At 36.0% G+C, this 20,303-nt stretch overlaps 1 protein-coding gene across 2 annotated transcripts; it reads left to right on the forward strand.

The window, feature by feature from the left end:
- Positions 1 to 17,601: 17,601 nt before the first annotated feature.
- On the forward strand, positions 17,602 to 19,717 carry LOC120201790 (transcription factor FAMA-like). Of its 2 annotated transcripts, XM_039202329.1 has the most exons (5): positions 17,602 to 17,686; positions 17,845 to 17,968; positions 18,049 to 18,684; positions 19,047 to 19,460; positions 19,535 to 19,717. In XM_039202329.1, exons 2-5 carry the CDS (start codon positions 17,945 to 17,947, stop codon positions 19,622 to 19,624), a joined length of 1,164 nt encoding a protein of 387 aa, XP_039058260.1. In that variant the 5' UTR covers positions 17,602 to 17,686; positions 17,845 to 17,944; the 3' UTR covers positions 19,625 to 19,717. The 2 variants fall into 2 exon arrangements, with proteins under 2 accessions (XP_039058260.1, XP_039058259.1); XM_039202328.1 differs by lacking the exons at positions 17,602 to 17,686; positions 17,845 to 17,968 and having other exon boundaries at positions 18,016 to 18,684.
- The last annotated feature ends 586 nt before the right edge of the window (positions 19,718 to 20,303 follow it).

Here is a 20,303-nt window from a genome sequence, read left to right on the forward strand (position 1 = left end):
CTTTTTCAGTAAGAGTATTGTTTTCTCATGATTTCATTGATATCAGGAAAATGCCGAGCGAAGGAAGTATTCCGGTGAATAGACCGTAATTTTTATGAAAATACGTTGAAGCCATTGTACATAAATCAAAGGAAGCTGTGACGGTGGAGATGGGGAAAAGGAGGTGGAGGTGTGCTGGGGTTGGGGAAGGAGGGTTATTTTTGGGATGTTGTTTATTTTGTTTTATTTATTGATTTTTATAAAGAAAATAAAAATTAGGCGATGACGGAGCGGGTTCTGATTAATCTGTTAATTTTTTTAACGGCGTTAATGATTTGGGGTAAACAAGATAACATTTCATAGTTGAGGGGGCCAAACGTATCAAAAAATACTTTAGGGAGTAATCCGGTACAATAGTATAGTTCAGGGACAATGAGACATTTAAGCCTTAATAAATTGATTTTCAAGTTTAAGTTCATATGATAAAAATATAAGAAATATATACGAATTGTATATAATTATAGAAAGTCGTTTAAATTAGAATCAAATAATACTATAATATTTATAAATAAATTTAAATAAAAACCCCTAATTTCTAAAGTAGGGACTTAAACTCGAAAAACTCACAATTCAACGAGGTTAACTGAAAACTCACAGATTCTGCTAGAAATTAACTACCAGGAGACGATGGAGTGTGTATATAATACTCTATTAAACGTCACTGTATTTTAGCAGAATCTCATTCAAATCAAGAACCATTTTAGTATTCAACATGCAAAGATAGAAACCTAAAATTGAATATCCGAGCAAATGGAGGCTTTGATAAGATTGAGGACAAATCTTGATTTACAGTATCCCCAGACGTTATGGGAGGAAATATAACGTAAATGAGATAAATAAAAATAAAATTTTAGAGTAGACATCATCAGTAAAATAATTAACTAATTAAAAAATCGAATTTCAATGTTCATCTCCACCAAGATGTGACTCCGCGACTGTTAAACAATGCCAATACTCATCTCTATTAGCGTCGTCATTGATAGGAAGATACTAATACTGATATCGATAAGAGAGATTGCTAGTGACAGGCAGCTTAAGGTTGAAGAGAATAATAAAGTATTTTAACCAAAATAAGATCTAAAGGAAAATAGTTGACCGAGAAAATAAAAAAAAATTAACCATTATATTTTACCTAAAATAAAATACGATAAGATTCAGAAAATGAACTTCTGAAGTTCATTTTACAACTATCAAACACATCTTTAATTTATTCTGTAATATTTTATATATAAAAAATACATAACATCAAATTAGTCTATAATAATATCAAATTGATCATTTTGACCAATGGCGGATCTAGAAATTAAAAAATGGGGGTTCAAAATTTTAATACCTTATTCTAAAAATTGGGTATGCAAATTTTCTTATTTTTTTCTTTTCCTATTAACAAATTAAACTAAATTTAACATTTTTCTCAAAATAATGGGTGTGAAATGGCTCTCCTAGGGAGCCATGTACATCTGCCCCTGATTTTGACACATTCTTTTTTTGAGCATTTGCTCCCCCAATATTTTATTTTAGGGTAAAAAGGCCTCTAATGTCTGACTAAATAATCATTTTGACTCTTATTCTTATTTTTTGAGCATTTTGCCCCCAACGTTTTCTTCTAAGGTAAAAAGACTCTTGTTTTGGAGCGTTATTTGTTTATTAACTAATATTTTTCATTTATAAAGGGACATTTTTGTCTCAAAATAAAACGTTGGAGGCCAAAATATTCCCTAAAAATAAGGATCAAAATGATCATTTTGATAAACAATGGGACTAACTATTATTAGGCCAATGACATAATTAAATGAAGTGTGGGAGGTATCATGGCACTCACATATTTTGATCAAATGATGATTTAAATCCTTATAGATTTAAACATTAAATAAACTAAATTTTGACATTTAATTTTTAATTAAATTACTCCACCCAAATATTTAATAATAATTCAATTCATGAAAATATAGAAATAAAGAAAGAAGAAGAAATCACACCCAACCAAATTTTACATAATGCTCAGTGTTGTCGTGCTCTTTTCGTATACGGAAAGAATACAATTATCCACGCATAACACGATAAACGAGTTGAAAGGCATCACTTGTATCATGTGATTTCTTTTAGCTTTATTTTTCAAACTTTGAATAAACCTCATGTCGTAGCCGTCTTTCGGTTGGGGCCCCGGAATTGGGCTTCGACTTGAATGAATTGGGTTAGAGTCGTCACCGATCATTTTAAAACGAATTTAGGTGGGTCGAGCACCATCTTACCTGATCTACGTTGTACCAGAAATGTGTCAGGTTCGAGAGTCGGTTACGGTCAAGGAAGGATTAGCACACTTGAACCGCCCTTTCGGTACCAATTAATTTTCCGGTTGTCTTTATTTGCGAAAATTGAAATTTAAATTAACATTCAAAAATTCAATCCGAATGAATTACCTTTGATTGATTGAAATTACTATTGAGAATGAAGAAGAAAAATGTTAGATTGAAATAAAATAATGAATACCGAAAAGGAAAGAGAAAATATTAGTATAATAATAAAATTAAAGAAAATGGATAAAGATGAAAATATTAAAGAAGTAAATAAAATAAGAAATCAAAAGGGTAAAATGAAGAAAGGGTTAAATTTTAAAAGCAATAAAACAATATGGAGAAAATGATGATAAAATAAAATAGAGGATTAAATTGAAATAAATGGAAAATGGACTGTAAAAGAGAGGAAAAAAAGTTAGGGGATCGATTCACAAAATATAAAAATATAAGCAGGGATCGAATTGTTTAAATTGGAAATTCAGAGGCCACATTACAATTGGTGGCTGAATTGCGAAGCGAATCAAAATACGAGGGACTGCGGAGAGGATTTAAGAATCCCATATTTTCAATCCGGTCCCTCGTATATAAATGTCCAACTAAGCCTCTTCTCACTTCATTTCCAACATTTTCCAGAAACTCTCTCTTCTAAGCCGAGAGAATGCTCTCAAACAGCCCTTCCTCGGGCGATATCCGGCCACCGTCTGGTGGCCCACTCAGTCGCACCGCCGTCGCTCCGGCTGCCGCTTGTGGCGGCCGAGAAACCCACACTCACCTAGAAGTTTCCTATTGTCACCCCAAAGCCGAATCTGTCCTCAAAACCGCCAAAGAGCCATTAGATCGGAGTAAATCTAAGGCGAAAGGCTTTACCTTTTCGTCGTTATTTCACCGTTTCACAGTGACTGCTGGTTTTTCCTTTTGTCTTGCTTGCTGTATAGGTTTTCTTGGATTTTTCTACTGTGAGGCTTCGGCCTTTGGTTTTATATTTTTGTTGTGTATGGTTTCGTTTGTTCTCAGTTTCGTCTGTGTGGGTAGTGACCGATGGTTCTGTTATTTGTTGTTTCGGCTTTGCGTGTTTTGGTACTGAAATGTTCTCTCTCGATGATGGTTTCTGGTTGTCTCGACCTTGCTTGTTGGTTGGCTTTGAATGTTTTGTTTGGTTTTCTTGTTGTACGTGATCTTTCTGTGGGTTCTCCGTTTGGGTCTTATTGAGGATGGTCTGTTGTGGTTTACTGCTGATCGGTCGTTCTCGTTTCTGGTGGTCGGTGTGGTGGTACCTCGGTATCCCCCTTTCGCATGGCCTCACCGGGGTATTTATAACCCCTCGGTGAAGGCCGTTTCCGATGATAACGGGGTGGTTCCCCTCAACGTTCACGTGGTCGGGATTCTCGGGATGGTGCAGTCCCGATTTTCCCGAGCCACTAGATCGGAGTAAATCTAAGGCGAAAGGCTTTACCTTTTCGTCGTTATTTCACCGTTTCACAGTGACTGCTGGTTTTTCCTTTTGTCTTGCTTGCTGTATATGTTTTCTTGGATTTTTCTACTGTGAGGCTTCGACCTTTGGTTTTATATTTTTGTTGTGTATGGTTTCGTTTGTTCTCAGTTTCGTCTGTGTGGGTAGTGACCGATGGTTCTGTTATTTGTTGTTTCGGCTTTGCGTGTTTTGGTACTGAAATGTTCTCTCTCGATGATGGTTTCTGGTTGTCTCGACCTTGCTTGTTGGTTGGCTTTGAATGTTTTGTTTGGTTTTCTTGTTGTACGTGATCTTTCTGTGGGTTCTCCGTTTGGGTCTTGTTGAGGATGGTTTGTTGTGGTTTACTGCTGACCGGTCGTTCTCGTTTCTGGTGGTCGGTGTGGTGGTACCTCGGTATCCCCCTTTCGCATGGCCTCACCGGGGTATTTATAACCCCTCGGTGAAGGCCGTTTCCGATGATAACGGGGTCGTTCCCCTCAACGTTCACGTGGTCGGGATTCTCGGGATAGTTCAGTCCCGATTTTCCCGGCCGGCCGGTTCGGGCTTGACGTTTGGTTGCCCCCCTTGTGCGCCGCCTGTGACATGTATGACTAGGGTTTCCAGACCCTGAACCGTATCCTCTGTTGGGCTGGTTCAGGCCCAGTGTTTGGACCGGACTTGGACCATATTGGACCCAAAACAAATCTTTGACTTGGACCCTGCAAAAAGCATAAATAATAATAAGAAATAAAATAAATAATAATAATAATAATAATACTATATATATATATAAATATTTTCAAAAATATGTAATATATAAATTTCCAAAATGCTTATTGTTTTATTGCTTTTAAAATTTAACCCTTTCTTCATTTTACCCTTTTGATTTCTTATTTTATTTACTTCTTTAATATTTTCATCTTTATCCATTTTCTTTAATTTTATTATTATACTAATATTTTCTTTTTCCTTTTCGGTATTCATTCTTTTATTTCAATCTAACATTTTTCTTCTTCATTCTTAATAGTAATTTCAATCAATCAAAGGTAATTAATTCGGATTGAATTTTTGAATGTTAATTTAAATTTCAATTTTCGCAAATAAAGACAACCGGAAAATTAATTGGTACCGAAAGGGCGGTTCAAGGGTGCTAATCCTTCCTTGACCGTAACCGACTCCCGAACCTGACACATTTCTGGTACAACGTAGATCAGGTAAGATGGTGCCCGACCCACCTAAATTCGTTTTAAAATGGTCGGTGGCGACTCTAACCCAATTCATTCAAGTCGAAGCCCAATTCCGGGGCTCCAACCGAAAGACGGCTACGACAGTTTGGCGACTCTGCTTGGGACAGGTAAGTGAGTCAGGCTAGAATTAATTTCCGGTTGTCTTTTTATGCGAAAATTGTAAATTTTAATTTTTATTTATTTATTCGATTCCAATTATTTACCTTTGATTATTTTTCAAATAAATAGTTGTACTAACATTTTTTCAATGGTTTTAAATTTTTTTAAAGTTTCTATCTCAGGCTCTGTACCCGAGCTCCGAACCCTTTTAAGTGGGGGCGAAAGCGACGCCTTCGTGTGAATTTATTCACCGTATGGGCCTAGCAAGTAACCTTCGGGATTCATATACCTTATGCCTTCGTGTGAATTTATTCTCCGTATGGGCATAAGGGAATGTTTCCTCTCGAGTTTAACTTAGTCCACACAAGCTTATAATGGGCTTAGGACTAAGGGCCTCTCAAGCCCAAGGGGGCACCAACAAGGAGAACTCGAGTACCTTTTTAGAACCTAAACCGAAGAGTACGGGGAATTAGAGCCCACCCCAAAACCTCATTCCAAATCCTAGGCTGCTTTTATTTCCTACTTTATTTTTTGCTCAAAGCATGCGAACTAGACAAATATGCGGTTAGGATTTGTTTGAAATTAGCATGCGGGATAGAGATCATGTTCGGGTAGGAATAATAAGCATGTGGGGTAGATATCATGTGGGGTAGGACTTTTCATTTTTATCATTTTTTTTATTGTTGTCCTTATCTCATTAACTTTTTTTCCTCCTTTTATTTTTGTTCTTTGGCATTTTTTTTATCATTCGCATCATTTAAAAGAGGTGTTGATTCCCCAAAAATGTGTTTGTTAAAACATGAATAATCTGCATTAATGGACAAAGGGGTTGTAATACAAAGAGATGAAAAGTTCAGAAGCCCAGCCGTGGTCAAAGAATACCCAGAGGCAAATGTTGCAGGGGCAAGACGAGGAAAATGTTATTGACTCGGACGCTCCTATCGAAAACTACGAGAACAAGATAGTGAAACCTTAGCTGAGCTAGATGAAATTGCTAACGAATTCAAGAAGCAAGCTTCGGATAGTCTCTATCGATGAAGGGCTCAAATGGTGTTGCCGTTAGGGAACAGACTCGGCATAGAGTGAAAGACGGGGATGCAGTCCTTCGAGACCTTTTTGTGGAAAGTAGCTCGTCATCTGCACAAGTTTAGCCAAAGGAGTCGGAATGGTTTGACAGGATATTCAACCGGTGAAAAAGGCAGAAGACTAGTCGACAAATCAGAAGTTGTCAATATTTTTTTTTGTCTCTTAAAAGATAAAACACTTTTGTCCCAATAAAGATTATTTATAATAACAGACACATTTTTCGGATCAATGCCTCGAACATTTCATGCATCATGCATTCTTGCATATTTCGCATAGTTTTCCTTTTTTTCACTACATTCACATGAACTAATAAGATATTTTCATAACGGAAGGGTACAAACACTGGACATACCTACACAAGCTTCGGACACGTGTCATCCTCATTCAAACCGAAAAGAAGATGGAAGCCCGAATTACTCATATCGAAGAGAACATGTTGAAGCTCCAAAGAGAGTTAGAAGAAAAGATAAATCAGAATAGCCAGAGTACCCTAGATGCAATCACGAAAGGCCAAGAGTCCTTGATCGATCAGATCATTGCCAAGTTAGTTGGCTTACGTCAGACAAGTGTGCCTGGGGCAGGCTCATCGGAAGGGGTAACCATGCCACCTACCCCGCAAGTAGTTGTCTCACCCAGAATCTTACCAGGACTTCAAGATAATTCGGATGGTTATCGCATTCCGAAATTTGAAGAAGAGGTCAAAACAACGAGGGTAGAAATTACCATTAACCCAGGAGGTAGAACGGGTGGAAAGCCTCCCCTGAAGAAAAAAGAAAGAGAGATCATCAACATTTCAAAGTCGTTTCCAGTCGTACCCTTTTGTAGGCAAAAACCAAGGAAGGAAAAAGAGCATTTTGATCCCATTCCCATGACATACAAGGAGCTCTACCAACAACTGTTTGACGCACATGTGGTGTCACCCTATCTCGAGACACCTCTAAAGCCCCCATACCCCAGGTGGTATGACAAAAATGCACACTGTGAATATCATGGCAGTGTTCCGGGGCATGCTATCGAAAATTGCCTCCCCTTTAAGAGGGTTATCCAAAGGATGCGCAACAGGGGTTGGATTCATTTTAATAATTCAGAATCACCCCACGTTGCACAGAACCCCCAACCAAATCATGAAGAGAATAAGGAAAGTGCAGTCACCGAGGAAAAAGGTAAAAAGGCCAAAACCAGAGTTTCCGAAGTGAAGTCACCTCTTGCTTGGGTATGGAGGCAAATGATAAATGAGGGGTTTCTTGCACCACATCTTAGCACATCAGATTCCAAAGGTGACAGTTATTGTTGTTATCACAATGAAGATGGACATGATGTACAAGAATGTGCCGAATTTAGAGCCTTGATCCAACTAATGATGGACAGGAAAGAGCTGGAATTTTACGATGAAAGCAATGCCACTCCTAAAGCATAAAGAGTCATGGCAACTGGGGCATCCTGATGAAGCCTTATTCAATTTTGAGACATCTTGTTTGAATTTGTTTTTGATTTTTTTTTCATGTTTGGGACTTGTTTTTGAACTTTCTTTGGATATTTGAATAAATTTATGCTACTTTAAAGATTGTAAGCAATGAATCACATTTGCAAACTCGTAATTCTTTGAATATCATCCGAATTAAGAAACTCTGTAAATGGTTTAAAGTTATAGATCTTTGACGAAGTAACATGATTTAAAAACGAGGACTTTGACCTTACCCAGAATATACACTCAAACACCATACCCTGCTCTTGCAATTAACCAATATAACATTTTCCTTTCATAAGGTGCGGACAACATGGGGCATCGTTTGCATATGACATTACTATGCTTTTTATTTAAGACGTTCAGTGATGATAATAATCTTCACAGATGGAATAGTCGAGTAGGTGAATCTAGTTTAGGCCAGTTGCTTGGAAATTGAACTCTAAAGATGAGATTCCTTGACTTTAAAAAACACCTAGACTATAACAGGTTCTTCTTAACAAACTTAAGAAATTGGATCCGTGTACCCAGATTATGCTATTATATATACAATAAAGCTTGAGTTGTCCCTCTAAAGCAATTGGTTAAACGCCCCGGCTTTATGGATAATATTCAGCTAACCTGATAAAGGTGATTATACTATACAATAAAGCTTGAGCTGTCCCTCTAAGGCAATTGGTTAAACGCCCCGGCTTTATGGATAAGATTTCAGCTAACCTGATAAAAGTGGTTACATATTGGGCTGTCCCTCTAGAGCAATTGGTTAAACGCCCCGGCTTTATGGATTTAGCTAGCCAGATAATGGCAATATTAGATAAGGAGTTTCGGTAAAAATGGACTAAGGGAGTTAAGGAACACCTGTTATAGTCAATTTCACACGAGCACTCAAGGATTTCATTTTTAGATCGATATTTATGCACCACCTTTGTTAGAGGAGCTAAACATTTTAAAAATATATATATATAATTTTTAAACCGTTTCTGAAAATATATTATAAAGTTTTTAAAACGTTTTTAAAAACATGTATAATATATAGTTTTTAAAAGCATTTTGGAAATTTATATATTACATATTTTGAAAATATTTATATATATATATATAGTATTATTATTATTATTATTATTATTATTATTATTATTATTATTTATTTTATTTCTTATTATTATTTATGCTTTTTGCAGGGTCCAAGTCAAAGATTTGTTTTGGGTCCAATATGGTCCAAGTCCGGTCCAAACACTGGGCCTGAACCAGCCCAGCAGAGGATACGGTTCAGGGTCTAGAAACCCTAGTCATACATGTCACAGGCGGTGCACAAGGGGGGCAACCAAACGTCAAGCCCGAACCGGCCGGCCGGGAAAATCGGGACTGCACCATCCCGAGAATCCCGGCCACGTGAACGTTGAGGGGAACGACCCCGTTATCATCGGAAACGGCCTTCACCGAGGGGTTATAAATACCCCGGTGAGGCCATGCGAAAGGGGGGATACCGAGGTACCACCATACCGATCACCAGAAACGAGAACGACCGGTCAGCAGTAAACCACAACAGACCATCCTCAACAAGACCCAAACAGAGAACCCACAGAAAGATCACGTATAACAAGAAAACCAAACAAAACATTCAAAGCCAACCAACAAGCAAGGTCGAGACAACCAGAAACCCTCATCGAGAGAGAACATTTCAGTACCAAAACACGCAAAGTCGAAACAACAAATAACAGAACCATCGGTCACTACCCACACAGACGAAACTGAGAACAAACGAAACCATACACAACAAAAATAAAACCAAAGGCCGAAGCCTCACAGTAGAAAAATCCAAGAAAACCTATACAGCAAGCAAGACAAAAGGAAAAACCAGTAGTCACTGTGAAACGGTGAAATAACGACGAAAAGGTAAAGCCTTTCGCCTTAGATTTACTCCGATCTAGTGGCTCTTTGGCGGTTTTGAGGACAGATTCGGCTTTGGGGTGACGATAGGAAGCTTCTAGGTGAGTGTGGGTTTCTCGGCCGCCACAAGCGGCAGCCGGAGCGACGGCGGTGCGGTTGAGTGGGCCACTAGACGGTGGCCGGATATCGCCCGAGGAAGGGCTGTTTGAGAGCATTCTCTCGGCTGAGAAGAGAGAGTTTCTGGAAAATGTTGGAAATGAAGTGAGAAGAGGCTTAGTTGGACATTTATATACGATGGACCGGATTAAAAATCTGGGATTCTTAAATCCTCTCCGCAATCCCTCGTATTTTGATTCGCTTCGCAATTCAGCCACCAATTGTAATGTGGCCTCTGAATTTTCAATTTAAACAATTCGATCCCTGCTTATATTTTTATATTTTGTGAATCGATCCCCTAACTTTTTTTTCCTCTCTTTTACAGTCCATTTTCCATTTATTTCAATTTAATCCTCTATTTTATTTTATCATCATTTTCTCCATATAAACGTTTTAAAAACATTATAATATATATTTTCAGAAACGGTTTAAAAATTATATATTATATATATTTTTAAAATGTTTTTAAAAAATTATATAATATTTAAGTGTTTTAAAAAAATTCAAAACTATATATTATATAAGTTTTCAAAAATGATTTTAAAAACTATATATTATATATATTTTCTAAAATGTTTTAAAAACTATATACTATATAGTTTTCAAAAAATATTTTTAAAACTATATATTATATACATTTTCAAAATGTTTTCAAAAATTATGTATATTATAAGTATTTTAAAAGACCGTTTGCAAAGTAAATATATATATATATATATATATAATAAAAATAAATAAAAAAAATGGACGAAAATGAGTGTCTACAGCTGCCCCTCTTTGTCCTTTTTCGTGGAACGAAAAATAGGACAAAGACAAAAAGACACAAATTTTCGTTCTTTAAAGTTGAAAAATTGACTCTGAAAGAATAACTCCCTGTCGAATCAGGTTGCGGATGACTCCTCCTTCGCGAATTCGAAATGATACGGAATTGAAACCGTAGCTCGAAGTTTGAATCGGGATGTGGCTTCTCGTTGCCCAATTGTAGTCAACCTCGGTCTTCTTCTCGGATTAAAGACCTTGGTTAAAATTCGGCTGGAAAGTAGTTCCTTGACTCCACCATGTGATTGACAGGCCCTTGAGCTGAATAAAACCGAACTCGAAAGGTCCTCGTCGACATATGGCTTTTCTCGGCTTAAACTATGTTGCCGAAAAACAGTTTCTTGTCACTAAGGCACGGTTAACCAGGTCTTCTTCTCGACTTGAAAACCTTGATTGCAGCCGGACAGTAGTGTGATTGAGGTATCATCGTGCTGAATAGAGTCGAACTCGATAATTTTATTGACAAATAGCCCTTCTTGCCTTGAGTTATGTTGTAAATGATATGACCTCGAAGTTGAGTGTAATCGAACCCGAGGGTCTTTGGCAGATAGCCCTTCTCGACTTAAGCTATACTGCAAATGATGTGCCTTAGAGCTGAGCGTAGTCGAACTCGAAGGTCTTTTGGTCACAGATAACCCTTCTAGCCTTGAGTTATGCTGTAAATGATGTGCCCTCGAAGCTGAGTGTAATCGAACTCGGGGGTCTTTGGCAGATAGCCCTTTTCGACTTAAGCTATGCTGCAAATGATGTGCCTTAGAGCTGAGCGTAGTCAAACTCGAAGGTCTTTGGTTGGCAGATAACCCTTCTTGACTTAAGTTATACTGCAAATGATGTGCCCTCGAAGCTGAGTGTAATCGAACTCGGGGGTCTTTGGAAGATAGCCCTTCTCGACTTAAGCTATACTGCAAATGATGTGCCTTGGAGCTGAGCGTAGTCGAACTCAAAGGTCTTTGGTTGGCAGATAACCCTTCTCGACTTAAGTTATACTGCAAATGATGTGCCCTCGAAGCTGAGTGTAATCGAACTCGGGGGTCTTTGGCATATAGCCCTTCTCGACTTAAGTTATACTGCAAATGATGTGCCTTGGAGTTGAGCGTAGTCGAACTCGAAGGTCTTTGGTTGGCAGATAACCCTTCTCGACTTAAGTTATGCTGCAAATGATGTGCCCTCGAAGCTGAGTGTAATCGAACTCGGGGGTCTTTGGCAGATAGCCCTTCTCGACTTAAGCTATACTGCAAATGATGTGCCTTAGAGCTGAGCGTAGTCGAACTCGAAGGTCTTTTGGTCACAGATAACCCTTCTAGCCTTGAGTTATGCTGTAAATAGTTTGTTTAAAAAAATGGTTTCCCTTAACGGGTCGAAGCTGGTCATGATTATTCAGGTGGTTCCTCTGAGCGAGAACCAAGTAAGACAATCTTTGGATGACTCCCATTTTATGAGAAAGCCCGTTGATGAATTCTGACAGCCAAATATCTTCCGTTGTGGAATTGAAATCTGGCTTGAAGACATAAACTGGAAACATGTTGCTCATTGTTGAGTTGAGCTGAACTGAATTTGATCTGAATTGGTTCTTGAACCCATCTGAAATTGGTTCTGAGATCTTTAGATATGTAAAGTCGGTTGAGGTGTAGCTTCTTGCTGCTGAGTTACACCATCGTTCTTTAAAGGTGCTTGCAAGTCGAGTAGCCTTCATCCTGAAGTCGAAGCTTGACTCTGAAAGCTGCAAAATTATGTGCTAAAATGATGAATGTGATGCACCTAAGTATGTCTAAGATGCATGCAACATGAATAAATTATGTGTTATTTCTTGGATGGAGTCTCGTGCTTTGTCTGCCAATCGGGTCCTTGGAATCGATCGTGTCCCATTCTCTTTTCCGGGCTTTGGCTTTACAGACTTTTCATATCTGAGACTGTCCTGTTTGAAAATATTTTTCTCCTTTTTCTTGTTTTAGGAGGGAAAAGGATGAAAATTCTGTAAATATTGTTCGCAGTTGAATCAAATTGTAAACATGAGTTCAAAGTATATCAAATGAATCAATAGCTCTTTTTATGATTTCAGGGTTATAGCTCTTTGACAAATGTCCAAAGGGATGAGTTGGCTTTAGGTTGACCTAAGATGTTATTAATGAAGAGGTCATTTTTTGGTTATTGCAACATGTTTTTCTTTGGCTTGGCATTTTAATTGGATGCGGACAAAATGACGTAATTAGCATAATCAATTATTATACCTTCTATTTCGATTCTCCGAAATCTTCCATTTGTTCAAGTTTTGTAAGCTCCTCTAACAAAGGTGGTGCATAAATATCAAATAATAATACTATATATTTTTAAAACAACCCTTCCTCGGGCGATATTCGGCCACCGTCTGGTGGCCCACTCAGTCGCACTGCCGTCGCTCCGGCTGCCGCTTGTGGCGGCCGAGAAACCCACACTCACCTAGAAGCTTCCTATCGTCACCCCAAAGCCGAATCTGTCCTCAAAACCGCCAAAGAGCCACTAGATTGGAGTAAATCTAAGGCGAAAGGCTTTACCTTTTCGTCGTTATTTCACCGTTTCACAGTGACTGCTGGTTTTTCCTTTTGTCTTGCTTGTTGTATAGGTTTTCTTGGATTTTTCTACTGTGAGGATTCGACCTTTGGTTTTATATTTTTGTTGTGTATGGTTTCGTTTGTTCTCAGTTTCGTCTGTGTGGGTAGTGACCGATGGTTCTGTTATTTGTTGTTTCGGCTTTGCGTGTTTTGGTACTGAAATGTTCTCTCTCGATGATGGTTTCTGGTTGTCTCGACCTTGCTTGTTGGTTGGCTTTGAATGTTTTGTTTGGTTTTCTTGTTGTACGTGATCTTTTTGTGGGTTCTCCGTTTGGGTCTTGTTGAGGATGGTCTGTTGTGGTTTATTGCTGACCGGTCGTTCTCGTTTCTGGTGGTCGGTGTGGTGGTACCTCGGTATCCCCCCTTTGCATGGCCTCACCGGGGTATTTATAACCCCTCGGTGAAGGCGTTTCCGATGATAACAGGGTCGTTCCCCTCAACGTTCACGTGCCGGGATTCTCGGGATGGTGCAGTCCCGATTTTCCCGGCCGGCCGGTTCGGGCTTGACGTTTGGTTGCCCCCCTTGTGCGCCGCCTGTGACATGTATGACTAGGGTTTCCAGACCCTGAACCGTATCCTCTGCTGGGCTGGTTCAGGCCCAGTGTTTGGACCGGACTTGGACCATATTGGACCCAAAACAAATCTTTGACTTGGACCCTGCAAAAAGCATAAATAATAATAAGAAATAAAATAAAATAATAATAATAATAATATATATATATATATATATATATATATATATAAAAAATATGTAATATATAAATTTCCAAAATGCTTTTAAAAACTATATATATACATGTTTTTAAAAAGTTTTAAAAACTTTATAATATATTTTCAGAAACGGTTTAAAAATTATATATTATATATTTTTAAAATGTTTTTCAAAAATTATATAATATTTAAGTGTTTTAAAAAAATTCAAAACTATATATTATATAAGTTTTCAAAAATGATTTTAAAAACTATATATTATGTATATTTCTAAAATGTTTTAAAAACTATATACTATATAGTTTTCAAAAAATATTTTTAAAACTATATATATATACATTTTCAAAAGGTAATCAAAAATTATGTATATTATAAGTATTTTCAAAGACCGTTTGCAAAGTAAATAATATATATAGATATATATAATAAAAAAAAAAATAAAAAATGGACGAAAATAGTGTCTACACCTCAGCTCTCAATCCTTCATATTGTTGGTTTTTTAAATTAAAATAGTTTATATAAAAATCAAAGTTTCTTTATTCTTAAAAATTATATACAACAAACTTAAATAATTTTCAACCTTCACATGTTCACTTAAAAAGTCATTTACTGTACTCAAATGATCTCATTGAGACTCATCTAATAATATTGTTGTTTCGTCATAGACAATGAAACCTATAACATATGTAGGAAAATAATTTGAACACTGAGCTTACAAAGTTAAGCGAGGCATATCTAATCTATTATAATTCATGAAAATACTTCATTAACATAAAAGAATCAATCGGATATAAACACGTAGGCATTAAACATGAATATCTGTAATTATTAGTTAATTAATACACCTGCACAAGGAGTATCATATGCAAAATGATCGCACAATTTTATTTATAAAGTTATAATAGTATAGCTGGAATCGCGAAATTTTAAATCCTCCGGTGCTTAATGTATTAGGGGAATGAGAGATTTATAGTGAAGGTGCAAGTCAGCCCTATTAAGGTTCGTATGTACGATTCAAAATTTAAAACAGCCTCGGTTGTTGAAGGTAGGGATTAATATCAAAATAAGTGGTTAAATTATATCTCGAAAAACGTTTTAGTGTTTAAATTTTTTTCGTTATATATTCCCTTTGGCTGCAAATATTCACAATGTTTTGCATTAAACACGTGTCACCACTTGATTGGACAAGAAATAAAATAATTAAAATTAATAAATTATTTTAATATAGTTGTGACAAGTGTCGTCATCTAATTGGGAAATAATTTTATTAAATTAAAATAAAATATGGCCAAATTAATAGAATATATAAATATTAAGGATTTAATGTGTAATTATACCACTTTTATTTACTGCCATGTTAACACTTCTGTTAAATGTTAACGACAAATGGTCTGATTGAATGCTATTAAATACTTGGGTGACCTGATTGATAAAAATTTAAAAATGGTGGTCAAAATGAAAATGGGCTATAGTTGGGTGGCCACTGGTATAGTTTACCCTATTTTTATTAAAAAATAAATAAATATTTAAAAAAATCCCCCACCCACCCCGTTCCCCTCCCTTCTCCATTTCTCCTTCCCGACTTCGATCGCCACTAGCAACTTGTGGCGTACATTGTCACCACCAACAGCTTCACAGGGGCCTCGTGACCCTAACTCCGACCAACAATTACCCAAATCGACAATCGATTTGTCACAAAACAATAAGAAACCATTCGTTGCCCCTCACCGTCAAACCCTTCTTCGGCCAACCGTGACCGACACCGCTTACACCAGTGAAAGCATTGTCTCACGTCAAGGAAAACCAAACCATCCTCTCATTGAGTAGAACCATCGTACGCTGTGGAGGGAGCTTCGAAGCTTCGGTGAAAACCCAATAGGGGTTATTTTGTAAGTTCTAAAAAGTTTGGGTTTTTTAGAAATAAATTAAGTTTTTTAAGTTTTTCTTTTTTCTTTAAAAAATAATGTTTTATTTATAAAAAATTAGGCACCTAAAAATATAACTGAAAAAAGTTAGACACCTATTTTTAACAAAAAATTCTTTAAATACTAAAACGTTTTTCAATGCATAATTTGCACTTATTTTTATATTAAGCCTTGTTGAAAGTATAAAAATATTTCTTAAAGTATATATTAGAGTTTGATTTAAATTCAATTTAATCTTTTTAATGAAGACGTGACATTAATTTACGGTAACATGTCAATATTATCGTTAAAAACACATGATATCAACTTAAATTAAACTAATGTATGGTTTTGAAGAAAAAAAAGTTTGAAAACCAAAACAAAATAAAAATAATAGTTTAGAAACTATACGTATAATTTATCCTTTAATTTAATTTAAATTGATTGGAGAAAGTAAAAGGCTTAAGTTGATAAAAAAATAATAGTAAAATTATTTTAATGATTTTATTATTTTATTAGTTTGGATGATTATATTATAATACATGTTCATATTTTTTTTTAAAATAATATATTTTTGGTTACCCTCCCAGATCCAAGGTTTTGCTCTGACTAATCCAGACTGACTCGTGTCGCATACCTAGTTTTGGTGGGTGAGGTAAGTCTTCTAACAAAAATTTTCTATATACACAGACTCGAACTTAAGACCTTGTTTAAGTAGAATCAAATTGTTTATCACTTGAAGCAACTGTTGTTAACATTAATATTTATTTAATCACTAAAATCGTTTAATATACTCAACGATTTTAATCTATTAGAATCGAAGTTTATTAAAAATTTTAATCAGGGAGGAGGACATACACAAATCTTCACTTCAGTCGATGCTATAAATCAATAATTTCTCTTCATTATTATCTTTTAATTTAATCATTTTATAAAATAGAGAGATATTATATTTTCAAAATAAACATCGAGATTCAAATTTATACATAATAGAATAATATAAGCAATTGAGCATTCTTGACCATTCAATCAATTAGCGGATCTCATCTTTTAGTTTAATTGATATTGTTATAATAAATATATATCATTCAATTTATAAGTGAGGATGATTTCTCTTCTTTATGAATAGTGAGGTATCCAAAATATTTAGACATGAAAAATAAACTAAATTCGTTTAAATATTTTATTGACACTTTGTTACTAATTCTTCTTTGATTTTCAATAAATTGGCTTAAAAATAGATTTTTAAAAAATATATATAATTTTTTTAAAAATGTTTTTTAAAAATTTATTTTGAACTTACAAAATGAAGCGATATATAAAAATTTTATTATCAATGGGTAAAAATTATTTTTGTATGAGAAAGTGACACCATCTAGCTATTTACTACGTATTATAGTATAAATAAAACGTAGTTGTTTGAACCAAATTCTCCCGCAATCCAATAATTTACTTAAAGAATGCATTAGGCATCTAAACCCTTTCAAATCGGCACCATACACAATCTCTTCATTAGCATACATACTTGAACAAGTATTATTTGAATTTGAAGGATTATTTTTTATTGACTAAGAATTTGAGCGAAATTAATATCTCTATGAGGAGCTGATTCTAATTAATATAAAACTTATGAATTACCACAAAATGATTTAAAAGATTGAAAATTGAAAAAAAGGATTTGAGAGCGAGTGTACTTAATTAGGGTCATGAAAAGTGGTGGTAAAAAAGGCAAGGGGAAGAGCGTTGGGATAAGCCTGTGAAAACCATAAATATCACGGAGGTGGTGCAACTCTCTGAATATTTACCTTTTGTATATATACGTATCAATCCCTCACAGGCTCCATCGCCATCATCATCTCTCTTTCCATGGCTACCCCACCTCTCTGTCTTATTATCTCTTTTGTTTCTCTCTGATCAAGACCTCATCATCTTAAGGTAGATGCAAGTTTATTATGGTATTAATTTTAGTGTGATTGCATGTAATTTCAATGGCGGTTTCTTTGTTTATATATATATATAAACTCTTCTGCAAAATTATTGTATTTACTGGCTGTAAGCCTGTAACTTAACAAGATTTTGTCTCTGTGTTGCAGGTTCAATGATATATTGACTAGCTAGGGTCGAGTTTGTCTGTACACGAATTGACCTCTCCTAGGGTTATATATATACATATACATATACATATATAGCATAATGGAGAAAGAAGAAAACTACTCGGTAGAAATAAGCTTCACAGTTTTATCTTCTTCTCTATATTCATCACCATGTTGTGCTGCAATAAACTTGTTTTGTTTCAGGCAAATTTTGTGGGTCTGGATTATTCATTAGACCATCAGCAGCAGCAGAGGATTGGTGAACGTTCTTGTGGTGATAATAACAATGGAATGGTTGATTACATGCTGAATAATCCTCAACAGCAGCAGCAACACATATCGTCTTCATCTGGGTTTTGTTCCACTCCGACTTCTTTTGATAAACTGAGCTTTGCTGATGTTATGCAGTTTGCAGATTTCGGTCCCAAATTAGCTTTAAACCAAACGAGGATCCCCGAGGAAGAAACCGGGATCGATCCTTCAGGTTATTTCCTCAGGTTTCCTGTCTTAAGCGACAAGTTAGAGGATCAGTCGTTGATGGTTCCTCCTGAGGGATATGTGGAAGAGAAGGGGAATAATAATGGAGAAGATGAAGCTAGGGTTTCAGATAATGATGGTGTACAACTCCGGTTCTTTGCGGAAGATGATGTTCAGAACAAGAACAGTGTGATACCAGAAGGTGGTAAGAACAAGAGGAAGAGGCCAAGAAGTATCAAAACGAGTGAAGAAGTTGAAAGCCAAAGGATGACTCACATAGCTGTGGAGAGAAACCGAAGGAAGCAGATGAATGAGCATCTTCGAGTGCTGAGATCCCTCATGCCTGGCTCTTATGTCCAAAGGGTAAGTAATCTCCACTCAAACACCATTATATCATCCTTCAATCTCTTGTATTTCATCTATGATACGACAACTCAATGCGGTTTCAAGTACAGAATATGTCCTCGATATGAGTATCGAAGAGGTTTTATAGAGAAGCTGTTTAATCTTCCCACACGTGCCCAGAGTTAATTTTTAGATTTAACTTAAATTTAAAAAATATAATTTTGAATAAGAAATTAAAGTTGATTCTGAAACTTAGAATATCAGCTAAATTATGAGGAATTTTTTAATGAGATTCGGATAAGTCCTCGAATATCGGTATTCATATTTATCGTCTTATCCGTATCACTGCAACATAGTTTCATCGTGGATGGATTTCGCAGGGAGATCAAGCTTCTATCATCGGTGGAGCCATAGAGTTCGTGAGAGAATTAGAGCAACTCCTTCAATGTCTGGAATCCCAGAAAAGAAGAAGAGTGTATGGAGAAGGTTCAAGGCAGATGGGAGATACATCAATGGGGATTCAACAACAGCAATTCCCTCCCATGTCAACGGATCAAATCAAGCTATTGGAGTACGAAACCGGTCTCCGGGAAGAAACAGCCGAAAGCAAATCATGCTTGGCGGATGTTGAAGTGAAGCTTTTAGGGTTTGATGCAATGATTAAGATCCTTTGTAGGAGAAGACCAGGCCAACTGGTTAAAACCATAGCTGCTCTCGAAGATTTGCAGCTCAATATCCTTCACACCAACATCACCACTATTGAACAAACAGTTCTTTATTCCTTCAACGTCAAGGTATAAAATTAATTTCTTAAAATTTTATGATTTCAAGTATCGAAAAACATTTCTTAAAATAGCTGCATATGCAGGTTGGGAGTGAATCTGGGTTCAGCGCAGAAGATATTGCGAGCTCAGTCCAACAGATATTCAGTTTCATTCATGCAAACAGCAGCATGTAATAAAATCGAGGAAGCTAATAAGGTGTCCCTTCAGTAACCTGTTTTTACATGGATTTATGTATTTGGTTTTGTAATAGGAACATAAGATAGTTGTCGGCAAACTTTCTGCATGCATGGTATACTTACTATTTTGATATTTAATTTCCAAATTAATAAGTGGTTTTATTTGAAGATTGCTTAATTTCATTTCGCGTTCTTTTTCTCAAGTAGCAAGTTTATTAGCAAAAATATTAGGGATGGAACAAGATATTAGTTGTCATGCAACTAATAATAGTTGCATAATGCATAATAATGGTTCATAATGCATTGTAAGTTGACAACAATAATGGTTCATAGTTGACACTAATAATGGTTGAAAAGTGATATGGCAAAATTACACATTTTAGTCATTATACTTTAGGGTATTTACAAGATTAGTCCTTAAGCTTCAACTATAAATATCCTAGCTCATTTAGCTTTAAAATCATCCCAAAGCATTCTAGCTTTCTTCCAATACTAGAGAGAATTTAGAGAGTTTATTGAGAGTTGTTTTCTCCTTTTTATCAAGAGAGAATTATCATTGTTTTCTCCTTGGTAGATCGAGAGAGGTTGTAATTCCTATTTTCTCATAGTGAAATTCTTCTACCGTTTCCCGTGGTTTTTACCCTATATAATTTAGGGGTTTTCCACGTAAATTTTG

The sequence above is a fragment of the Hibiscus syriacus genome, unplaced genomic scaffold, assembly GCF_006381635.1.
Source record: "Hibiscus syriacus cultivar Baekdansim isolate YM2019G1 unplaced genomic scaffold, ASM638163v2 tig00008013_pilon, whole genome shotgun sequence".
Taxonomy (NCBI): Eukaryota; Viridiplantae; Streptophyta; class Magnoliopsida; order Malvales; family Malvaceae; genus Hibiscus; species Hibiscus syriacus.